Source organism: Mya arenaria, chromosome 17 (genome assembly GCF_026914265.1).
Source record: "Mya arenaria isolate MELC-2E11 chromosome 17, ASM2691426v1".
NCBI classification, from domain to species: Eukaryota; Metazoa; Mollusca; class Bivalvia; order Myida; family Myidae; genus Mya; species Mya arenaria.
In genome coordinates this window covers 5,230,462-5,256,694 of record NC_069138.1, presented here as the reverse complement: position 1 = coordinate 5,256,694, position 26,233 = coordinate 5,230,462, and the positions used below count along the sequence as shown (strand labels likewise).

Genomic DNA, 26,233 nt, shown 5'->3' with positions numbered 1-26,233 from the left:
AAAATAGTTATAATTTTCATTAGACTGTGACGGTTGAGCCCTCGAGATGATGACCTTGACTACCGCGGTCTGGCATGAGAATCAAGTGTTTTATGAATCTAGCGCCAAAAGATGTGTTTTAGCAGTAAATATTATTTCAATGCAATACTTATGAGAAAACTATACATTGTCAATACACGTTGAAATCCAAACAGGAAAAAAACCCAAACAGATTGCTAGAATGACAATTAAACAGCAGGCAAGGGTCGTCGGCATGATTGGTTCCCAAACCCCGATTTGGCAGGTAACTTTTACCTTGAATTTTCGAATCCGAAAGAATTCAGGAAATCATATCTTATAAAAAATGATATTTCGCCATTAACACATAGTTTACACGATTATATAGTTTTGCGACACTGTCCAGTGGTCGACACTCTAGTATAAGTCAGATGCGTGAGAAATTTAGAAGAACCGGAAGTAACATCAACTTAAGACCAAAGAGGAGAGCAACAACTCGCCAAGATCGGTATGTGTTTTTATCTCAGACCTATGCTATCTCTTTTCTCCGGTTACGTCAACGGCAAGGCGGACAGTTTGTGCGAACATATGGTCCACAGCCGCCTTCCGGCCGTCAATATTCGAGCCCGTTGTGCACGATGATTCCTATCCTTACCATAGAGTACTGAGTAGCACGGGTAGGACGGGCAAGACGGAACCTAAGGCTTACTAGATCTGCATATGCTCATGTTGAATCGGTTGATGTACGTCCACATTTATCGACAGAGGAGAGAGCGGTACAGAAGATGATGTCTGGTTAACACTTCAGTTTTGAGGGGGTTCCGTGATGGTCTGGGCAGGAGCCTCAATTCACACCATTACCCCAAAGTGTTATTTATAAGACGTGAGGTTTACGAACGACACCAATTAACTTGTGTTAATACCACATTTCCAACTTATCGGGGAATTTGTTGTTGGTAGATAATGTGGCCTGTCATGCTGAAATATTAATGTTTATGTTCTCGATTCATCTGAAAAAGCCTATATATCGTTCACACATATCATATGTGGGACTTGCTTTAGAGGAAGGTTAGAGCTTTGCACCAACACTGATGTACCGATAGCTCAAGCGTGATATTCGTCGGGTGAGGGAGAAATAACCATTCATTTGATGGTTGACCAAAAGAACTAAGATCGCAAACGCGAACACGGATTTAGATACAGAAACAATGAAATTTAAATTGTTGACAACAATACTATTCAGAAATAATCGACATAAAAAGTAGTGTGGTCTATTTACGGGTTTCTAGGGGCTTTAAGCAGTTTAGAATTCACCAAACGCCGAATAAGGAACTGAAAAGTGTAAACTTTCAACTTTACTACTGCTTCATTTTTCGACGTAACAACTATGCAGCACGTCTCTTATAAACATTTACACAAATGCAGCGTTGTTTTAAGAGGTTCAGACCCTTGAAGTGTTTTAATTTCGCACCAAACTCCTGAAAAGGAACAAACATAAAAAAACATTTTTTTTTCATCTCTTTTTGAAGAAATATCTATGCAGTAATGATCTACATATGCTTGAACGAATGTACGGTCTCTATACTTGGTGAGAAGATTTGGAAGCAAATGTATTTCGAAGATATGTTACTTAGTTATTATTTCATTGAAAGAAACCTATATCATCTAAACAAGCGTATTTATACTTTTATACCTTATGCTCTACTCTCCGAACCGATATAACCCCTAATCCAGATATAATATATTCAAAGAAAGCATTCCCGTCAAAAATTTTGGACATGCGATAGAACACGAGGAATCTAGAAAATAAGTAACCTAGTGACTTTTTCTTGAGGGGACATCTACCAAATTTATTTGATCTTGTGGATCCGTTAAAATAAAAGCGTTCATTACAGCTTTGAATTAAAACATATATTCTAACGTTGTCCAGGAATAAAATGAATCTGGTAAAAAAGACCCATAAGACCAATTAAAATGTGCTGCTGGAATTGATTCGAATGAACATTTTGCATTCATAAAACATTAATGTTTTATATTATTTCATGATTAGATTCTCTGAGAAGTCGAAACAATCGTGATTTGTATATTTATTTGCTGCACACAACACATGTTAATTCACGATAATTCACATACGGTGGACATCGAAATGATCCACACATGGCTTCGACCACGTACAAAAGCTTTCCTTCTTTGTTTTCATAGTCTGCACTTTCAAACTCGGCGTTAGAATCCATGCATGCGTAGTTGGAAGGGGATATGAAACTGAATATCCAGACAAGGTAGACATAAGATAGCCAGAGTATTCCTGTGTCCAGCCGGGGTAGCACTGGTTTCTGCCTGGGATCATAACAGTTGTTGTTCGTCGAGAAGTGTGACAGACTGCACAAGGGTCGTCATGGTCTTGCAGATTCTTGCCAAAGAACTGCACACCTCCGTTAGTGTTAAGACTTGTCTAGTATTCAGTTCCATAGACCTTGGCCGAATTGGCCTGTGCGGTGTCGTCATAAGAGCCCCAGATAGGTTCCGACGTCAAACAAAGGTTTTCTGCAGCACCATCCTGATTATAACGATTTCCTGCTATATAACCTTTAAAACAAAACATAATGGCTTGTCTGAATCCGGATAAAATATAAAAGACACACCCTAAAAGAAAATAAGATCAAATAGAAATAGGAAAAGGCCATTGTCTTATTTTACATATTATGAGATATGAGGTATTCGGGTTTTGATAAACCTGTATAAAAAAGTTCGGTTCCATTCCCTGGACAGGTTGTTCTTCCCCATCGGACATACACAGCACCTGGAAAACAAAATTCTACCAAAGTAAACACTTGCTGGAAACTATACATATACAGATGAAGGGGAAATAGAAAACCAAAGTACATGGAATATTCTGGAATTAGTTATATATATATATATTAAACAAAGGGCCAAAATAAACTACAATATGTACAAAATACGGAGCATCAAGTTGTATTTTTGAATTATTTTGATTTCTCCTACATGACTGTTTATATATTCTTAACTTGAAAGTATATATATATATATATAATCATGAACAATATAACAAACCTCCATAGTGTTGGTCACTCTTGGTCTCTAGAATCGTGATTTTTGATTCTAAGTTGCTATTCTGTTGCTTCAATATTGTGACGTCATTAGTCAACTGGCTGTTCTGAGTGGTCAGTTGATTGATATCAGTGGTCAGTTGATTTACCTCTGTAGTTAACAACTGAACAGCAGCCACAAGATCATCGTTGCCGTGAAGAAGAATTTTTGTTGATCCATGTCCGTAAAGGAAAGGCACCAAAGAGTGGCACAAAAGTAATGTACATTGAGCGTGGTATACATAATGCTTAAAATGCAAATTCAAATCTACTGCTTTATCAGTGATCTCTGTGAATTAACACAAAGCTGGGCTTTCTTGCATAAAACACAGAGTTGTATCTTTCAAAATTACAATACTTAAAATACTACTCAGTTATGAAATACCAGATAGCCGAGCTTTCGTGGTAAATACATAAAATGCGTTCACTTTCTTTCTTTACGTCTGCAGTCTAAATATAAATACGCTCTATCTTCATCCAACAGGAAAGCAGAGCTTTCTCTGAAATGTTGTTAAAGTTCCAACTTACTATGCCTCACAGGATAGCTGAGCTTTCTAGCAAGAGCATAGAAGTGTTGTCATTAAATTAACTATCTTATCTTTCAACAACAACCCGGTCCACTCGTCAGCTATTAACTATACAATACGTCAAAGCTGAGCTTTTCGGTAAATATAGTTAATATTTTAAATAAGCAACTACAAAGTTCAAGTTGATAAATACCAATTATTTCTTGATGCTGACTGTAGGGTAACTGCATCTAGAATCACGATATTATATACGCCGCAAAAAGCGCTCAAGCAAAGCAATGCTTCCATTGGTTGTTAAAACTGCGCGTCGATTGGTTGAAAACGAAGCACTTTGATTGTTTACAATCAGCATTCTGATTGGTTAAAATTATTCTTATCAAAAATAAAGAAACAACTTTTTCGGTAATAGTCCACTATTTTATACGGCTGTAGTAAATTCGTCACAATACAATTTGAAAGTATATTGTAGTCGTAAGTATGGTCGATATGAATCTAAAATCATAGGAATTTTTGTTTTACTCCAGTCCTCCATGCTATTTGAAAACTATGCTTTTAGTCACGGCATACATACTCCTGAAATAACTTATCTGTAACCTACCTGTAACTATCAGAATTTATGCGTTTCAAGTAGGTTTTACATGCTCTCTTTAAAATACTATCACAAGCAAAACTTTTTTACTTAATCCCATTGTCATGCCGCATGATAACAATACATATTGAGTACGATTTTATGCAAATGATAAACATTTTACCGTGTCTGCAACAGTTTCGTTTATGAAACGCACGGTACGTTGGAAATTCTAGGTCAATAACTGTTCAATGATTTGAGTGATGTTTTTTCATTTTTCGAATGCATTGTACTGCGACCTTAGGACCGACAATGATACAATCTAAAATGTATGCATGTATAATGTGCTTTTGATAATTCATTAATAAAAGAAGCAGTGCGTTCGCAGTCTCCTTTCAATTGATGTTTTCATATTATGGGTTCATCAGGCATCAAAATTAACATTATGTTAACTTGGTCCTTCATGGAACTAGCTTTTCAGTATATTTTCATTCATTTTATATAGTCAACTCCTTTCAAGCGTTATCTATTTAAAAAACAATTGTTTAAACGTTTGGCTACTGAGCATGTTTTTGTATTTTTCCACTTAAGTATCCAATACTATCCCGACAAATTTGAATGATATAAACGTCAGAAATTATCATTTGATAATACGATAGCTGAACGTCAGATATTGATTCCATTTATTAACTGAACGCAAAATTAGTTCGCAAACTCGCTTCATCTAATAATGAAATAAATTCAATCGTATAAGAATACACTTGGTTATTACAAATGTCAGCTGATTCACTGATAAGATGGTAAGTAACAACAAGATGGCAACTGTAATCTTTGATTTCAGTAACGTGTGAGAGGTTGCTATAACTTCTTGTACGAATTCAAGTGCGACATCAACAAGGGATGTGTACATATAACAAAAAGAAGCGTGTCGAAATGTCGACATTGTACATTTTATAAGTTACGTAATACAGGAACGTACATGCTCGCCTAAAGTGACCGGCAATGATATCTATGAATTCATTAGGAAAACGTTTTTCGAAAACATTACCGATACACGTGGAAAAGGGAGATTTGTTTTTTCCTCGTTTTTTATCACATATATTTCAAAACAACACATACATTGTCTTTTCTAAGTAGGAATGATAAAAATTATATGTTTTTTTTCTATTTTACCTATTTTTGCGCACATAAACACACGTACTCACCAACACAAACATAACACAAAATGCACAAACATATACACACTTACAGACACATACCATATGTACACAAATACATTATCCACAATATGATTCCATGTGATTCGAGTTCTGCAAAGGATGGAGGACTAGGTTAATGATAAAAACATATTAATATTTGTTATGACTGCATGCCATTAATCCTATAATTGTAATGTATATATCAAGGCTCAAATTTCAAAAATGTCATTTGACCAAGTTGAACGAGTTTTAAGACCAACAGCAACTTATTTACTTGTACTGTTAGCTGGACGTCACAATCTCTAAATGAGATTTCGTCGTCGGAAGAATTCATATATACTAGTGAGATATGTTTTTAACGCTAACTGGGCAATGCAAAAGATAAAAAAGCATTCACACCAGAAACCTATGTTTCTTGACAATCACACAATGAACAGGAAGGAAAAGGGTGTAAGGATTTAATAAAATGTGACTCCTGGATAGTATAGAATATTGTTCAAATTCACAAAATGTCATTTGTTTTCTTTTACTGAGAACAAACAAAACTTTATGGACATTTGGACTCAACGACCAAAACATGTCCTAATTATATATACCCAACCACTCAACATACAAAAGTGTCAACGCACTTCCTCCAAATTACAAGAGCCACGCCGATGGAATATTCCCTAATCGTGCTGTGGTCCGTTCAACATCGTCCCTGAATTCCCGTTGACCCCTTTGCTCTGTATAAACGCCATGATCGGCAAACGTTAACATCTAAACTGGTCGATCTAGGTGCCAAAGTGACTACTCCTCTATCTTAGGCTGCAACAAAGCTTTCCAAAGGTTGGGTAGTGAGATTTTGTAAAGGTTATTCCTAAAAAAATCAGAATACAGATAAGTCGCTATTAAAGTGACACTCTTATTCAAAAGCAATACATATACATGTAAAACAAACATAATTTTTGAGTGATACACCCTCAACTTCTTAAGAAGAAATGTACTTATGGAAAATATTGATTACTTTTAACATTATTATAACTGTTTATTCAATAGCTAAAAGCGCAAAACTATTAAATGGTTGGTAAATGCTAAAGGATTTACTGCAATTTAATATGGTCTCATAAGGTAGAAATACCGTGGTTTCTGCACATTTTTTTTAAAATAAACTCGGTATCCTTCACAAGAACCATTGTTTTCGACATTTGTTCATCCTTAAGTTTTTGGTATATTAAAATAATTGTATTAAACGTGTTAAATCTTATTTGGGAGTAATAGTGCATCTTTAAATATTGTGGTAAACATCAACTTATTGTTCTATTGAAGCTATTGAAAAGACGCTGGCAGTTTTAAGTGGGGATTTATATATTTATCAGAATGAACCAGACTTTACTGGACCAATAAGAACTCTTGTTACGACCTATTTATAAACATTGCTGTATTGGTGCGCCAATATTGAACATTTTCTTTTTAAAACGCAAGTAAAATTTAAAGTAAAATTATAAATATATTAAAGAACATATTTAACATAGTTTCGGACTATTGTTTGATATTTGCTACACATAACACATGTTAATTCACGGTAATTCACCTATTGACAAAGTTTGCATAAATACGATCTTGCCTACGTGATTAATATCGCTTATTTTTAGTTACTATTTGTCGCACTGACAACAGACACACTTTTAAGACAGAATTTTTGGCTCCTAACTATCTAAAGTCACAGTATTGAATCTAACGTTTTGATGTCGTGTGCACTTTTTACTGCAACTATTGTCTACCACTCCAAAGGGGTTTGTTTGCTCTTTATTGGTATACAAAAATAGTTGTAATATCTATCTTTATATATATCAGATTACCAACAAAGGACTTGTTTGATAACGAGTTAAAGCCGTGAAGCTTGTCAATCGGTTACAGTGAGGGTCTATAATTTTCATTGAGCATTACCCTTCAATATTAGTACATGTGGTATGATCGCTTCATGACCATTCTTTTCGGAAACGATTATACTAACCAAGTTTGCATAAGCACGATCTTTCTTACGTGATTTATTTCGCAATTATCTAGTTTCTATATATCGCATTGACAACAGCCACAGTTTAAAGACAGTGTTATAAACTTAAGGTATTGGGCTCCTAGTTATCTATAGTCACAGTATTGACTCTAACGTTTTGATGTCCTGTGCGATATGTATTGCAATTAATGTCTATCATTTCAAACGGGTTTGACTGCTCCTTATTGGTATACAAAAATAGGATGTTATTTTATATATATCAGATAACCAACAAGGGACTTGTTTGCTAACGAGTTAGAACCATGCTTAGAAGCTTAACATTCGGTTACAGTAAGGCCCTTACTAAGGGTTTATAATTTTCATTGAGCATTACCTTTCAAACTTAGTACATGAGGTATGAACGCTTCATGCTATGGTCATTTCCTAGGCTACATGCAAATGTTTTACAGTCAACCATGTATAAAGCCTCTTATTAACATAAACAGTAGACTTTACGATTAATAGGTTCATAATAACTCAAATTTATTACAATAAGCCAACACATTTTACCCTGTCACATTGAGTTCTTAGTTGAGCAGCCTTGATGGTTTGCCGATGCACATTTCTACATACCAATTATCTAAGCTATTGTCCTGATGGTAGGGGGAAAAATGTTGTTTTTATTCAATATACTATATTGTTTGATATCATTTATTAACAAAGAAACATAAATGAAGTGAGAGTTAAATGGCTTGTGATGGTATGTCAGAGTGTTTTACTAGTTTAAGACGGATGTCATTATGTTGTTGTTATTTTCTGTAATTTTTCGCCTGCTATTTACGCCGAATCAGTGTAAAATAACCCGCAAGTATTATTTGGTTTTGAATTTATGATTTACATATCAGTAAAAAGAAAGTATATTAGTAACAGAAATCCTTCAGAATAGTTTTAAAGAAAAATTCGTATGTATCTAAAAATAAGTTATTCATGCATTTGTCAATATCGTTTAAGTGACAAGGGTATTTAAAATCAATACATGCACATGTATAACAATATAACTTTTAAGTGACCTTAACTACTTACTAAATAATGCATTTATGGAAAATATTTATTACTGGAGATAAGGATGTAACCGTTTATTAAATAGCTGAAAACGCAAAAATAGTAATGATTGGTGAGTGCTAAAAGATAAGATAAAATATCGTGTTTTCTGCACCTTTCTTTCAAATAAAATTCGGTATTCTTCATAAGAACAATTGCTTTCGACATTTATTCACTCTTTTTGGTATATTAAAACAATAGAATTAATTTTGGTTAATCGGATTTTTGACTTTGAGTGCACCCCTAAAACGTAGAGATCATCGAAGGCAGTTAGCAAAATAAGGTTCTGTGCTGATACGCGATCGCACAAAGACATTGGCGTGGTATTGATTTTTCAGTACGGCGTGCTGTGTTTTACTGATAATTATGGAAACTGATAAATGATTGTATATCTTGTTTGAAATGTCGTTTTATGGTTAAGAAGCAGACATTTTATCTTTGTATGGGTTGTTAACCTTAAACAAATACTAAAGCCTTTGTCCAGTAAATATAACTCTACTACGTTGTTTGCATCTTTATCAGTTGTTTGCGTGCACACTTTTCAAAGTGTCCTCAAAGTGTTGCTTATGTATCCTTGACACAGCATGTCTGTAGCAGAATACGAAATTCGCATTTGTTAGTGTACGGTCAGCAGAATATTTTGAAATAGTAAAATGTTTACCAGTGTCAAACTTAAGGCACCAAGTAATCACCACAAAAATCTTTTTTTTTAATATATGCACTAAAAATAAATGAAACAAGAACTGTGTGTCCTTTTCACTGTTCTCCATCAAATATTTGAACGATGACTTTAACTGATATTATTAACGATATAGCTAACAGTATTTAATAAAAAATGTTGCATTAAAAATACCCCGGTTAAATGAAATCTTGAGAAAAGATATTATTAGCCAGTGCCCACGAATATTTGATAAAGTCCGAAATGTATCTTCAACTTATGTACTTAAATTACAGAATAACGCTTTTGATATTTACCAAGTTGTATGTTAAAATGTGAAGAACGGTGTGTTTTGAAAAATGTGTACTTTTTTCATTTTAAATATTGATTTCAAATAGAACAAGCTTTTAGCTGAATGGATGAAGGTTACACGATACTCAAACAATATCTGATATTTTCTCCATCTCCTTCGCAGTAATCTCCCTTGGTGGTATACATGCAATTTCTTTTCTTTTTTGATCGCACAATCTTGGTACTATGCATTATATTTTTCTTGTTATGAATTGTACGACCATTGCTCTGCATTAGGGGTCTAAGGAAATAAAAATATGGTTTCCTAAGACGGTGCATTGAATGAATTTCTACAGTTGCAGTATATGCCGGTATGTGCAAATATATCTGTTTTATGGGCAAGTCCGATTGCCGCAAAAACAATTTAGTGCAAACGACTGAAGAAATTTAAACTTGCATTTAGCCAAGGATTAGGATTATTGTGTATTGCCATATTGTAGTATTAACTTAATATGGATAGGAAACAGATGAAATACTCAATATATGGCTGACGCAATGCATTATTCAATTACATTTACTACATGAAACGCGTGCATAGTGGAACACATGCAGCACAAACGCGAATTCCAGTTGATAAAATCACGGATTAATGCCTGGAATGAAAATTAAACACTAGAACAGCGTATATTTACACCAGCACTGAGTAAAGCTAGAGCTAATTCAATGCTTATTTGTAGCCTAAACAACTCGTCTTAATCGGATTCAGAGCAGAATGGGTTGAGTAAATTCACTGCGCATGCGCTTAATTACGCATCTACTCGACTGTGATAATACCTACTACGTCGCGAGTTGGTAAAGAGTTGAGGCCAATCGTAACTACGGTGCCATCTCCGGCATTTTCGGAAAATTAAAATATAAGACGAGACAAAAATCGTAAAATGGTATGTTCGGTCATGAGGTAGAATGTGCCCCTGCGCATGATTAAACTATCTAACCGACTAACGAAAGTCTTAAATTCCCCATTCTATTTGAGGTTTAATTACGCATCTACTCGACTGTGATAATACCTACTACGTCGCGAGTTAGTAAAGAGTTGAGGCCAATCGTAACTACGGTGCCATCTCCGGCATTTTCGGAAAATTAAAATATAAGACGAGACAAAAATCGTAAAATGGTATGTTCGGTCATGAGGTAGAATGTGCCCCTGCGCATGATTAAACTATCTAACCGACTAACGAAAGTCTTAAATGCCCCCATTCTATTTGAGACTAATATTTGCGATTTGTTTTCCCGCTTGCAGTGTTTTCGCTGCAAGGCAACATGCATACAAAACAAAAACATTAATGTGAGCAAGTTTCTTTAACTGAACTCAAGACTCAGGACTTGCGATTTACTTTGTCTGGCCAACAGGTTTATTAACAGTCTACGGACGATTTATACTTTTTATGCAATATTTTAACATGTGAAAATGCCAAGGTAAGTGTGAAGTGATTGCTTTATCGATAATGGCTAATTCAGTCATTTTTGGTATTGAATATTGATCTTAACTGGATGTAAGAACGATGTCTTGGGATATAAATAACGGACCCTACAGTAAAGGAGTCAATGAACGAAAGATTAACTTTAGATGCAAGTTGATATCACCTAAAGGGAAAGGTAGGTTCTGGTGCAATCTGCCACTGTCCTAAATTCAATTCAAGGGCATTTACTTTATTCAGGATTGTTGGGATAAGAGTGATATTGTGCAGGTTTAAACACCCAAGTGACCGTTCCATGGCGGTACCTAACAATCCTTAATAAACATACCTAGTTTTTTTATAAAATATAGATGCACTGTGTTGTTTGTGGAGTTCTGTGTAGTTGTTTTATGTTTCTTGTTTGTGATTCTTTGTTTTTATGTTCTATATCTTTGGCGTTTACTCTGTGCCATTAAATTATGTTAAAACTGTTGGCTACTGAGCTTGTATTTGTGGATGTTTACATAAATAAGTAAAGGCTAGTGTCAACAATTTTGAGATGGAACTTAAAAAGTCTTTGTTAATCACTGAATCTCGAAGCCAAAATAACTTTATAAATTCATTTTGGATTCCACAAACGTGCAGGTTGAACACTTATATTGTTGGCCTGAACCAAATTCAAACCATGGGAGGGTTGTTATTAAACTCTTAGGTGTTGTGTTCATGTCCACAACGATAAGAGTGTCACGTAGACAATTCTTATATATATAGCAAAGGCTGTTGGAAGCCAACACTATTTGCCGATTGACAAGGTGAAACACGTATGAAGGGATATCTAAGGACGCGTTACTCAAAAGTCACAGGAGCGCTTTTCTAGCATAGGAGACATTGCCGACAATGCTTAACTGTTGAAAATTTATCTTGTGTTAGAAAACTGCTATGTATGACTCTTGAAGACGTGCGGTGTTATTTAAAATGTTCATTCACTATTACATGTATATATGTTAGCTTAGCTTTATATCAACTGTTCGTTTTTTAAGTGTCACGATAATTTAATATGTCATATATTTTTGCTTTGCTTTTCTACAGGTATTTTAAGTGGCTTTAAGATAATTAATTGATGATTATATTTTACAACAGCCTGTATGAGTAATATCAAACATTTTTAAGATACCAACTTTGTATTTATAGGGTAAGATGCAAAGACACATATTCTCTTTTACAGACCAAACATGAAGCTGCTGCTTATTATTCTGTGCGTTGGTAAGTTGTTTTTAGATCTGTTTTGTTATATATATCAAAAATCATAATGTTTGGCAAGACGTTTTTTAACATATCAAAGAGGTAGCTGTTTTCACGCAAATTTCAGAACATATTTGTCAACTATTTGCGAGCAAATGCACTTTCAGATTAACAAATCTAGAAAAGGCATTAAAAGAGATTCACTCACATGGATTTTATGTTGTTAAATCCAATTTTAAAATAGTTAATTTTGAAAAGCGTAACAAATGTCAGCATAAAAGAAATAATTGTATGTCAAAATTTTAAATAATGTTCAACAGTATTGTTCTGATATAAATCTGAGATGTCTGATTTTATATTCAAACGTGAACGAGTCCCTTCAGATATGGCATCAACATGCACCCGAACTCAGTTGTATAGCACTTTTATTTTTTTAACGAATTATGATCAATAAATGACCTCCTATACATTGTAGGAACCATTTTTGTTGTTTTTGTTGTTGTTTTTATTTAATCTGAAATTTTAATATCTGACCATTTATTTTTAAATGTTTTGGTCAAATCAATAAAGCTATGTGCCTATGTACAAAGGGCGTAATTTCTCTAATTTTTAAAGTCTTACGTTATTTTATTTCAAGCAAACGCTACTGTGTTTGCACGCCAGCGCCGGCAACGGCACAGACGGTAACTTTTACGACACACAGGTTATGACAATCGGCAAAATTCCTTCGAATACTATATAGACGAGCTAATAATACTAAGATGATGCACTGCCGCTATATATCCAAATTGCTATTCATTGAGTATTCTATACCTTAACCTGTTGTTTTCCTTTTCAGCATTGGTTGCTGCTGCTCCAAAAGGTAAATGCAAGGTCCCCACTCAGTAGAATCTTTGAATATGGCATATGTGTATCATAAATAATATTTGTGTGTGTCCGAAAGTTTCGATAAAATATTTTAGAAGTTAATACTTAAATACCGTTCTAGTCTAACAGAATATAAAGCGTTTAAACATGCTATGGTCATACGTGACTTAATCAAATTCGGTACAGACTTCACTAGTATTTAACCTTGGCATTACAAGTTACACTAAGAATGGCTAGAATACCGTGTAAATTAAAAGACACCTTATTGGACCTGCGTGTTCTTATTTTGTAAATCAGATTAACGCGTTAAATCTGATCAAGTCTATGAATGTCTGAGTCGTGACTGACGTTGTTATACCTGGATAACATTTTTACGCTACTATTGGTGACGTTTCATCGCAATACAGTGTAGTATTTCATGTTAGATTATCTTCACTCAACACAAGATAACTTTTGAAATACTGGTTCAGCTAAATCACACTCGAAGCGATTGTCGTGTCAACTTGGCCTGTGTGACAGCAGTTGTTTCTTCCAAGGCCAAACTGATGGTGGTTGCTGTGGGACATCTGGGCCATGTTACAACATTTGCTATTGCAATGGGGTAAGTTCGTGATTAAACTTAATGGCCCATTTTATTAGACTTTAAGAAGATATATCTTTGAATTATAGGCAACATAGAGATTTTTCATATACACTGTAGCTGGCTACCGTAAATGATTTTGTAAAAATAACTGTGTTAAGAATTCAAAGTGTGACGACAATTTCATTGTTTGTAACCTCCGTCGTGTGTTGTTTCCCTTTGTTTTGGTAACGCCGATATATTGAATACACAAATATATTTCTTAATGACTTGTAGGTAGCATAGATGGTTTTATTAGTCTCGTTGGTTAGAATTAGTTAGCAGAATTTTTGAATAATGTCATAAACACAACAATTAAACGGCGTTTCAGTTAAATCAAACGTCTCATTGATTGCTTTCGTCGCTGTTCTTGACGCCTTTTAGATAGTCAGATATGGTGTAATAGTTAAATGTTTATGATAGAAAATGCAATTTAGTTAAATTATCTTTATGAGAATAAGTCAAAAGTTTAGTTTTTGTTTTAGCTTTTCGCATAAATATTGAGATTAACATTTTATTTAGGATTGTCAGTCGATATATTTTTAAGGGTCTTATGGGCATTAGGAATCGAAAACTGATAAATATAGTGAGTTTGTAGGTAAATATGACGAGGTGATATCCCCAGTATAGTTTTCAAATGGACACGTTATTAGGTATATCAGGCGTGATTGTACTTTGAGTAGTTATTTTGAATTGAAACTCTGATAGAATAGAGTAGGACTGAATCAGTTTGTAATAAGTAGACAGCTAGAGGAGTCTGAGTGGTCAGCATGGCTACGGCATATTTAACTAGTGGTATTCAGGGATCACCTCTCAATCACTGCGAAAGTGCAGTGGTTCTTTGATGACAATAGTTACTGTAGGGAACAACTGAGACTTTGGGCTGTGGAATAAATATATCTGTAAACTTCCTGGTTGTCACACTCCTTGCCGTTGTGTTTTAACACCCCGATATGTATTGATGTACATTACTAGAGACCGGGCCGTAATGATGCTTCGTGCTGTGTAACTGTTGATTTACAGTTTGTTGCAGGAGCATACGAAAAGTGAGTTTGAAATGCAGCAAGTTTTGATAAGAGTAGAAATGTGAAATAGACATAGTTAAGATGAACGCATATAGTTTTGCAAGATATGTGAAGTTGTAGTTTAATTCTGTTGAACAGGGGACATGCACAAAAGAATCGGCGTGCTAGTATGAATAGTTGAACGACTCGAGAGATGTATAAGAACTATTTTTATATTTGATCAGATAAGTAATTTCAGACTAATAAAACAGCAAGCCGTAGCTGGAAATGGTTTACTTTTTAACAACAGTCTAATGTGTGTAGCTCTGATAAAAATTCACATGAAGTCTTTGGTCCATGAACTTGAAGAATCTTTGTCAAATGGTTTGCATGCTCGGCTACGTCATGTCGCTACTGATTATTAACATTTCTACTTTTCAAATGAACGCACTTTGTATCAAAGTATCAGTATTTATTAAAATTAGTCTGTAGACACAAACTTACACCTGCGAATAACGTATTTGTATTTGTTTACCCTTTTTGAGAAACAAGAACTGTTTCAACAAAGCTTTAAAAAGGAAAAGTCCGTATTGAACTAAAATCATTCATGTTTGCTGAGTACATAAATCCCTTATCGAACTAACGAACTTATTAAACAATTTGTGAGAGTAATTGATTTTGATATTAGGTCTTCATAGGTAGAACCACATTTATTTGTGTATGTTCGTAGATTATAATTATGTAATGTGTTTGTTTTGTGTTATTTTTCAGAGTGGCTATGAATATCGCTGTGGTCATTGCGATCTCTAATCAAAGCGAACTATACATGCATAATACTATGAACTGAAATTTTCGCTTTTATGTTGCAATAATTCGTTGCTAAAATATATTCTTCAAGATAAACTTATTGCATTTGTTATTTCTTCCCAATATATTTATTGATAAAAATGCTGCACCGACCAAACAAACAGATATTGTTTTAACGTGCAGATGCACCTATTGTGCTACTGCAGATTGTCTATCTCAGTGTGTGTATACCATGTCATAAATTACGTCATGTATGCTACGTCGTAAGGCAACATTTTGCTTTAAATGCAGCCTTAAATCACAGATAATTTTTCTTAACTACACTATTTTTATGAAACAAACAGCAGTCTTTGCCGCTTTAAGAGCCACACCTTTGTTTTATTACCGGAGTTTGATAAGTTGATTAGTTTCATCAAACGCCTTGTCAAACCTGTTTCAAAAGAATGTTTTCTCAGTGCTGCGTCAGACGGCCGTTTTGTGAATAGGTTTGTCTAAGAGTTTTACGACTCTCAAAAACTCTCAGTCAAACTCTGGTAAAAGACCGAAGGCAGGGCTCCGTAAGCGGTGTAGACTGCGTTCGATGAACGGGGTGTGGAGGGGAGTGATAACCTCACACCACCACCCCTACCCCAACCCGCCGCTACACATTTAAATTAAATTAAAACAAATGAAATCAATTAAATCAAACCATAATGGCGACCAAATGTTTAGGTACCCTTGTGCCTTCATTACAATTAACATAATACAGTGAAGACGTGTCATGCTGTGATATTGTTAAGTGGCCTTTTAAGATTTGAGCTCCGTAAAAACAACACAAACATATTTGGTAAGCTCAAATAAACTGAGTTATCTTCGATTTACCAAACTTCTTTGAAGAAGACAACCATACATAAAGGGCGCTCGATAACAATGAAACGAATGCAAGGGTAAGCGTCAAATGACCCCGAGCAATCAATTCGTCATCTAACACTACATCCAGACATTTGTTTATTTTAAAACATCTAAAGTGGTGCAGTTTGTATAATCTGAGAGAAGTATTATTATTTTTTGAAGAAAAAAATTGAAATGACTTTGTGTATGTTTTGAATAGGTATCTAGGTTTCGCAAACAAAGGTTGACGCAAAAGGAAAACAAAACAGCATGACCCAAATAATTTGAAGTGAATGGGGGACTTGTTTATTGCTTTTCGATGGAATATCGAAATTTATCAGTGAAATAACAATAGTGAAAATGTTAATTTGATATTTTCACTAAGGAGTGAACATATCAGTTTTGATCTACTTTTAACATCTATTGAAGTTTCTCTCCCTTCCTCAAAATTGAAAACGTGAGTTTTGAACCAGAACTTGTTGAAAACCAAATAATTTGAAATTAAAAAGGTTGAATAAGAACTTTTAATACAAACAAATCCTACTCACGAATTGATTATATTTAACATCCAAAATCATAGTTAAATTGACAGTTGTACTAAAGAACGTTTTCCTCTTTCAGATCATGATGCCATTTCAATCAAATTAGCAATCGAAACGGAAACAAGAGGGCAGATCGATGGAAAATGAACACTAGTATACTTGAAAATCGTTAATATGTTATACGTTTTGGAGAGAATGGACACAACAATAATGCAACTTTTCAACACCAGAATCATGGTGGGAAATTGCAAAGATAAGAATCAAAGAAATATCAATAAACTTCTGTAAGGAACTGAATAAAACTAAACCTGGCTTCAAGCAGTTAGAAAAAGAAAAAGAACAATTAAAACAAAAATATCTGACAGATGGCATATGCTCCGAAATACAATCGTTATCAGAAAAAATAAGAGATAGCTATACATATTAGGCAAAGGCTGCGCAAATAAGGTCAAGGGCTAAACTAAAAACAGAAAATGAAAAATTAATAGCTTATTCCTTTAACTTAAATATAATAAAGATAAAGGTATGCACAATTCTTTTCTAACGAACTAGAACAAATAATGAATAATTTGATTTGGAATGGCAAAAAGTCGCAAGTAGCCAGAGATGCACTGAAGCAGGAAAACGATCATGGAGGAGTAAATATATATAGCATTACTGACTATAAACAAGCATTACAAATAAGAATGATTCATAAAATTATTCACTCAAAGTATGAAACAACGTAGGGCAGTTTTATCTTGGCATATTAGATAAGAGCTTGAACACAAATAATTCCATTTGTATTATGTTCAGAAATAGAAAATAAGCTTATAAAAAATACCGAAATATTACTTGGAAAGAATGGAATCCTAGGGAAAATTCTTACAGATTTTCACAGTATGACTACTAATGAAGTCCTTTACACTCCATTATTTAGGAATCACAAAATAAAAAAATATTTTTAAGTAAGCCACTTTTTATTGCAAATTTTAGTAAAAGCGGGATTAAAACAATTTAAGATGTATGGTTTTTTTAACAAAAAATGATTACGTATCAACTGAAAGTTTACCCTGTAGATAAAAAATCAAACACAATTAGATAGATGAATGGACAATAATAAAAAGAGCATTCCTAAAAAAATTGTTGACACACTAAAATTGGGGAGGGTGTTTGAATCAACACAGAATGGTTATTTAAAAATTGATATGGATACTCTCTAATTACAAAACAAAATAAATAAAGACATTAAAGGTAGTGAACTTAGAGTTAAAACTATTTCAAACAATTTAATCTTTAACGACAAAGTAAGTAAAAACCAAGCGAAATAAATTTGGAAGCAAGTTTAAACAATACGAATTTAAATTGGAACCATATTTTAAGCTCAAATGGATCTCTGGGTGATCGGCAGTTTCAATGCAAGTACTTATAAAACATAATTTTCAAAGAGCATCGCCTAGCCGTAATGAAATTATCAAGATATAAGTTATGTTATATCTGCCATAAAAAATAGAGACATTAATTCATCTCTTTTTGGAATCGTTCAGTTGTTAAAGCAATGTAGGACAAAGTCTACAATTTAGTAAATCAGGCCCCAATTTCTCGAAACTTCTTAAGCTTAACAGGCTTTAGTCGCTTATTTCAATTAGCTAAAATACATACTGAAAAGGGATTTTGATAAATGAAAAATGGTTTATTCTGATTATCATACAGATTATTCCTTCAAAATTCTAAAAACTCTAAAAGAAGTAAATATAACGCATTTTATAGGACAACAAATATAGTGAGATTAGCTTAATCCTGTGATAAGGGACTTAAGAGAAATTGGGGCCATATATTCAACTAGAACATTGAAAACAGTACTCAATTTAACTATGACTATTTATTGTTTTAGGGGTCGATTATCAGATGAAGCTGTAATAAAAAAATAACGGGTAATATAAAAATATTGTACACGTACTACAATATGCCATGTGAAATATTAAAGATCAAAGAATTCATTAAATGTACAGTCATTAAAAGTGTTTGCGTAAGATTAAGATAATAAAACGATGAGTGTAAAAGGTTTTTAATTAAAGAACTATTAAAATACTCGTACTGACAGGGTTTTCAAAATGAACCGGCCGCCGGCCTATTTGACCGGTTAAAACCAGAAATCGGCCGGTTAGAATTGTTGTAGAAACCATAAGGTCACATTCTTTTCTGACCTATTTTAATACTGAGTATCTATTCTTACTTCAGCGTATAGAAGAAAACATTGTCGATGTCAAAAAAAGAACATAGACACCCCAATAAAAGTGGCAAAATTACAAACATCAGATTTACGCGACCATCTGCTAAAATAGATGTTTCGCTACGATGAACACTCGATATCTTCTTAATAGCCGCGATTGCAGATAGGTGTAATCGGTCCAAACACTTGGTAGATCACAGGAGACACATTTTGCTGACTGTTTAATGCAAATATTTCGAATATTGTTCGCCGAGTTTATTTTTTCCTCGTCAGAAATAAAACTTACTTTTTACTAATGTAATGATTAGGCTTTGCGTATACACAGGCTAAATGGCAGGTTTTAAGACACATTCCATTAATCGTTACAATAATTAATCCGCAAAAATCAATTGTTATTTATTTCGCCTAATGCAAGTCCCATCCCATCACAAATACCTGTGAAAGGATAACTTATTAACACATGTATTGCCATGTGTCGTGCATGTCGGCTGCAGATCAAACGATACACTTTCTGACGTCAGAGCACGAGCACACCACATTTTTCCGTTTGATATGCAGCCGACATGTACGACACATTTCAATACATGTTTTAATACCGGTAGGTTGAACTGGAGATTAAAGTCGCGTGGCAATGTATTGTATTTAAATCGCTTATTCGAATACCGTATGATCCCATTTTTCTCTAGGCTAGTTAACCATCTACCGTGTTTACCGCGTCTGCGTCTAGATTGTAAGATTACCGGAAAAATTATAGTCAATAATCGTCGTGTGAGAAACTTAAAATCACGGCCGAAATAATTGAATTCACTGCAAATATGAATGAACTGATAGGATTCGCAAAATATGTATGTATGTCCGAATTATAAGTGGGTTTTTTTTTAAATTATTTATTCACTTCAGAACTCCTTGAAAAGCCCTAAATAGCTCAAAATGCAGGAAATTGCATTCTTGTTTTAAAAAAAGTCGGGGGGGGGGGGGCATGCCCTCGGGCCCCCCTCGAAAGCCTGTTACAAATTCAATTTGGCCTGTTCAACTCAAACATTTTGAGAACCCTGCCACTACAATTTTAAGGTTTGGCGTTTACCAAGTGCCATTCAACCGGTTTTATGTTTTAACTTTTTGCTACTGAGCTTGTTTCTGTAGTTTTTCGCATACATATTGGAGTCAAAACATCAACGCCTTCAAATAATGTTTTTGTTCCATACCTGAAGGCAGCGACAAGTGTCTTTACTCAATGAATCTGATCTTTTCAGCAGTCTTTTTGATTTTGATAACTAAATCAATAGAGAAAAGAATCAAAGATCAACATCCCTGTGTATCACATGAAAGAGAAAAAATAAATAAATTGAATACATAAAATGATGCATAGCCACAAAATCTAAGCTTGAATATTCATGACACTCTGTAAATATTGTGATATAATGTTATGCTAATTAAAATGTACATGCATTTATCCATGTTAAATGTTGATAAAAAATTTATAACAATTAAAGTCATTACTCAGACAGATAAACAGTATATATATATATCAATGTATGGAGTATATTCAAGTATCCATCCTACGTATTCCATAAAAATCTTTGCATGAAAAAAGAAAATAACTTGACACAAAATAAACACTGCATAAATTCGTAGCGCACGGAAGTAGTACATTTCAAGATAAAGAAGTAACACGTAAAGGAGGCTACATTACACGATATTTATTGAGCTACTGCATTAATGTATTGCTGCTACAAAATTTATGTATATCTGATAGTTTTCTTTGAAACACTTCCTATGTTGAAACACAGTCAGGCGCGAAGTTGCATATACGTAAGTACGCGGCTGATTCCACATGATTCTGACAAAAAAACTTGCTGATAAAACTGTCCGTTTCCAGTACTAAATAAAGCACCTCAGAACGCCCAGAACGCACTAGATTGCACCATGGTATTCAAAAACTTCCGAAGGGGCATGCCCCCGAACCTCCCTAGCACAATTATGAATCAACATGAATAGAGGACTAGCTACGCCCCTGATAATGATTGGTCATATTTATTATGTATATATGTAAGTGGTACCAGGGGGTGCCCCGATCCCTGGTAGCACATATGTTTCCTGGAAAATAAAAGGGAATTCATTCGAGTCGCAAAAAGAAAAGAAAAAGATCGATAAATGCACACCAGTATAACCGAGATCAGTTCCAGTAGACAAGTAGTTCTGCCCCATATTGCACACCCCGAACACCCCTGGAAAAATGCAGACAAAGTGTTACTTAGTACCAAACTTTTATTAAGACAAATAAGGTAGTTTACCGTCACTGGGTTTCCGAAATTGAACTTTACTCTGTGATGTTATCTCAAAGTGTGTTCTTAAATTGGAAACACCATGGACAAAGAGTACAGCAGGTTCAAATGTATGTGTGAAAGTAATTACTTACTTTTGAAATAGAGACTACAGGACGTTTGACTTTCAGTGAGGTCGTTATTCAATGATATGCCATAAACATTATCGTCTTTATCAAATCATTTATTACTCTTGTTGTACGGCATAGCCACTTGCCTTCTTTAAACATGATCTCGATCAAATTTAAGCCACTGAATTTGTCATTGATGCTGCCTTTGTTTGAAACGCACATTAGGAGGATTGTAATATGTCAGTCGCGCTTGTTAGAAATGCTTTTTATATGTAATAAACAGTTAATTTGAAAATGTTGGTTACATTTCGAAAATGCTGTTTTAAATGATGGCCTGTGTGGTGGTTACTGAACAAATTGTAATTATTTTCTATTATAGTATTCATTCTTTGGCAATTGTTCACGTGTATTCATTCATATTCTTTCTTCTGCCAGTTTTAAATGACGGGGTAATGAGTAAAAATCCAAACAACATTCCTGAATAAAATTTCGGCACAAAACCATGAAATTATCTAGATATTCAAATTAACTAGCGATCGGTTCCTCAAATTATTAAACAGAGTTCATTAAGAAGGAGTATGGCCATTGTTCTACCGTAGCTATTGTATTATAAAACTAGGGTGAATAAAAAGCTTTTTTCTGGAAAATAAATCGTTATGGTTGCTCTCTTTTTTACTGTTTCCAGTTTCTTATATTATGTTTCAAAACATGTATACAATAACACAAGCGAACTTAGTAAAGTTGAAACTGATAAATACAGCATAAATAGGTCATCAGTCTTTGATTGAACATTTTCACCGCGTTTTATTCGTTCTTTTAGGAAAGCATATTTTAAGATTTCTCAATGAAGGCCATCTATCAAAACATATACATATTCGTGCAGTAAGGAAACATAAGTTAGATAACGGACTATATTTGTATGTTTCGTCATACTTAACACATTTTTATTGAAACAGTTATTTCAGATTTAAAAATAATTATAGTTTCTGCAACTACTTTTCACTTATAAATAAACTTTTTTCCTAATCCATTTCGCTGGTGTAATTTCATCGAAATTGTTTCTATTGTGTACGCGTCATAAATCTTTTAGCAATACATATCGCATAACACATGTGTCCGTATTCCACCATTTGCAACACTGCCGCTTTCTACTATGCTAACATCACTTCATAACAAGTATTATTGCGAAATGTTAAAATGACGTCATACAAGAAAATAATGCGTTGTTAAAATGGTAAAAGGCATGGTAAAAAGGTTGTTAGTACTAATTGAAAGGATAATTTGGCGATAACAAAATGTATTAACATAGTTACACTGTAGATAGAATAACTGCAGTGTGTTGTATTCCTTATTTCAACTAGCCTAAGAGTTGGACGTGATATTACATATATTCCATCAATAAGACAAAAAGCCGGTGTGTAATATTTGTTCGGTAGAAATTAAACATTTGTTTCCTTAAAACAGTTTCTTTCTAAATGACATTAGTACCATCAGTATAAGGCAGCTATTTTATAATGTGTGATCAAATACTCAAAACGTTCGTTAAGCCCAGCCTTCTGTTTTATTATTCTTCAAGAAGACAATTAATTATTGTATATTTATTTGCTGCACACAACACATGTTAATTCACGATAATTTACATACGGTGGACATCGAAGGGATCCACAAATGGATTCGACAAGGTACATCAGCTTTCCATCTTTGTCTTCATAGTCTGCACTTTCAAACTCGGCGTCAGAATCTAAGCATGCGTAGTTTGAAGGGGATGAGTAGCCTGAATACCCTGACAAAGTAGACACCAGATAGCCAGAGTATTCCTTTGTCCACCCGGGGTAACACTGGTTCCTGCCAGGGATCATGATGGTGGTTCGTCGAGACGTGTGACAGACTGCACAAGGGGCGTCATGGTTGAAAAGATTCTTGCCAAAGAACTGGGCTCCTCCGTTCGTGTAAAGTTCGAACTCGTATTCAGTGCCATAGACCTTGGATGAATATCTCTGTGCAGTGTCGTCATAAACGCTCCAGATAGGTTCTGAAGTCAGGCAAAGGTATTCGGCAGCACCGCCCTGATTATAGCTATTTCCTGCAGTGTAACCTTAAAAAAGAACATATGATATAAGCGGTGTTTAGACTAACGATATTGATGAAAACAAATGCCTAGTTAAGAACAACAACGCTTATGTAAGTGAATTTCACGATAAGGTAAGTATTTATATTGTTCAACATTGTATTATCACCAACGCGTGCCCGTATACAACAAGCTGATTTGTGCATGCCCATTGTACAGTGTCATCGACACTGGCAATGTTTTTAAACCCGCTTTTCTATAGCACTTCTATGGAAACTTTAATTATTATCAAAACATGTACCACAGCAATGTAGTCTCTATCATAAAAATACATAGTTTTAAAGGTCTTACACACCTATTGATGTGTTAACTTCAGTGTATGTGATATATAGGATATCACTTCTTTTCAACAAAAATGAGTTTTTATTGTTGTTGTTTTCTTGAATAAAATCTAAATAATAAAGTATATGCGGACGTAAAATAACGTTAAATGTTTTCACCCTATGATTTAATTTTGATAAAGCTCTAGTGGAGAGTTTTAGATGTCAAGATACGTAAATTGATATATTTCATAGAATTGGTCCCGCGTCTATGTATAAAAAAGTTTGTCTTGACAGAAAAAGTATATCCGTATACCCGTGTACACCAGATCAGTTCCATTTGTCGGGCATGTAGTTCGTCCCCATCTCACGTACACGGCACCTGGAAGGGAAAACGTCATAAACGATTAAATTACAAAATGAACACTATAGTGAAAACCCCAGTAACCTTTAAGTGTATCAGGGTCCTGTTTAAAGGCATAATGACTTAGACAAATCAAACACTAAAAATCTCTTCAAGAAATTGGAAAATGTAGAGAAAGCTATGCAGAAAATCTTTGTTGTATGACAGTATACTATTAAACTTTATTTCACAATAGTGATCGCTGAAATGGTATTTGAAAAGAGTGTTTTAGTAAACCTGTATTTGGTCTATGTTGTACTTAAATTGACATTATATGCAACTTTATCAGGCGTTATTTTGATAATCGCGTGAATAAAATAGCATTATATCGTGACGCCATAATCTAGGAATACAATATTTTAACCATGGGAGTCATACTGAACACTGTCTTGGTCTCGTTTCTATGGATAACGGGAACATTTTGTTATTCAAACATTATTTTAATAATTACACAGTTGCAGTAGAAAAACTACCATCGAAAAAGAAACAAGATACGCGCGTATTTAACTGATATTTAAATTCAAATTGCGCTGTGTTAGCTGTAATAATCGTGACATTTTGTTTTTGCCGTTTATGTCTTATATGAATAATTTTGCCTATCTAATACTAATATTACTTTATCTGCGTTTTCCCAAACAATAATGCTTACCTCCATCTTTGCTTGAAGATCCTATCATTGATTGTAAGCTAGCAATGTCCGTGCTCTGCTGGTTGACTTGAGTGGTCAGGTGGTTAACCGCAGCGGTCAGTTGATTGTTTTGAGTGGTCAGCAACTGCACAGCCGCCGCAATGTCGTCATTTGCGTGGAGTAGAACGCGTTTTGTCTGATCAATTTCCTCTCCTAAAGTTGGATGTATCCACAATATAAGAGCAAGTAAATGAAGCAACGTAATATGGGCAACCGCCATCATGTCTGATGTTCTTGCTTTTGCCAACTTGTTATCTTCAGACAAACTAATATGACTTTTCTATTACTCAATGTCCATGCTCTTAAAATAGAAAGATAAGAAAAGTGCTATCGTGCGATCGTAGGGCCTTATCAAATTTATTTTATGTTAATCGTCTTGTTCTAATTTGTTAAATTTTCAAACCACATAGAAAATAATAAATTTAATTTGACGAGAAAAACCAGGATGCGCCGGGGCTACGTTCAATGTTGACCTCGTTAGATTGTTAAAATTTGAAACATCAAATTTCGATCAAAACAGTCGTTGAAAACTGATCAGTGTTAAATCTTGTAATCGGGTCATTTCAAGCGGTAAACACACAATGCCCAGCTCGAGCATAAATATACAATATCAAAAGCTACTTTTGAATCGCGGATTGTAATTGCATACAAATCCACCTATGCATAATGCATTCTGATTTCAGAGACTTTACTGGTTCTTTGTACGTATTATACCAATGTGACCTCGGTTTAATTAAGTCCATTATAATGCTTGTTGTTGTGAGGAGGGTTGAACAAGATCTGGATCAGAATTCTAGCGCGTTATTAATCGACCACGGATTTGCTTTCAATGTGAATGATTTGCTAAATTTTATATAGCAAATATGCAATACTAGCTATTCACGACGAATGCCAATCTTAATAAAAACAAGTAGTTCAAAATATATACAAAACACATTTACATTACCAAAAGTTTTAGAGTTCAGTCGATCTTCACGCATGTATGGACAGAGAGAATGGCGTGGGTGTTCGAAAAAAATCCTGCTGAGAATCATCATTAATTGGGACATAATGTTTCAATTGGCTCGATGTTTAAATGGTACTAATCGCTTCCTTTAACCTTTGCTTTATCTTTAGTAATATCTTTGTTATTTTATCTGAGAAGATTGAACCACCGAATATTCTTATATAAAAAACAATCATATTCATTTTCTAAGACACTAATTTATTTGTGTATTTTTTTAATCTAGGCGGATTTTAAAATACAAATGTTAATAAAAATGTAATTCACGACAATGTTTAAGGTCATAGAAACATACTGATCATCGAATTTAAGA

At 34.2% G+C, this 26,233-nt stretch overlaps 1 protein-coding gene, 1 long non-coding RNA gene and 1 pseudogene across 2 annotated transcripts; 1 reads left to right on the top strand and 2 right to left on the bottom strand.

Annotated features, from left to right (window-relative positions):
• Positions 1–2,084: 2,084 nt before the first annotated feature.
• LOC128224379 (uncharacterized) lies at positions 2,085–4,163 on the bottom strand (annotated as a pseudogene).
• Positions 4,164–12,102: 7,939 nt separating this feature from the next.
• On the top strand, positions 12,103–13,525 carry LOC128223889 (uncharacterized). Its single transcript, XR_008259393.1, has 3 exons — positions 12,103–12,143; positions 12,961–12,984; positions 13,460–13,525. It is a non-coding gene; the product is annotated as an uncharacterized LOC128223889 (long non-coding RNA).
• A 9,496-nt stretch (positions 13,526–23,021) lies between these two features.
• LOC128224921 (short-chain collagen C4-like) lies at positions 23,022–25,158 on the bottom strand. Its single transcript, XM_052935024.1, has 3 exons — positions 24,879–25,158; positions 24,143–24,208; positions 23,022–23,533 (listed from the first exon to the last, which is right to left on the bottom strand). Exons 1-3 carry the CDS (start codon positions 25,138–25,140, stop codon positions 23,037–23,039), a joined length of 825 nt encoding a protein of 274 aa, XP_052790984.1. The 5' UTR covers positions 25,141–25,158; the 3' UTR covers positions 23,022–23,036.
• Between the last annotated feature and the right edge of the window lie 1,075 nt (positions 25,159–26,233).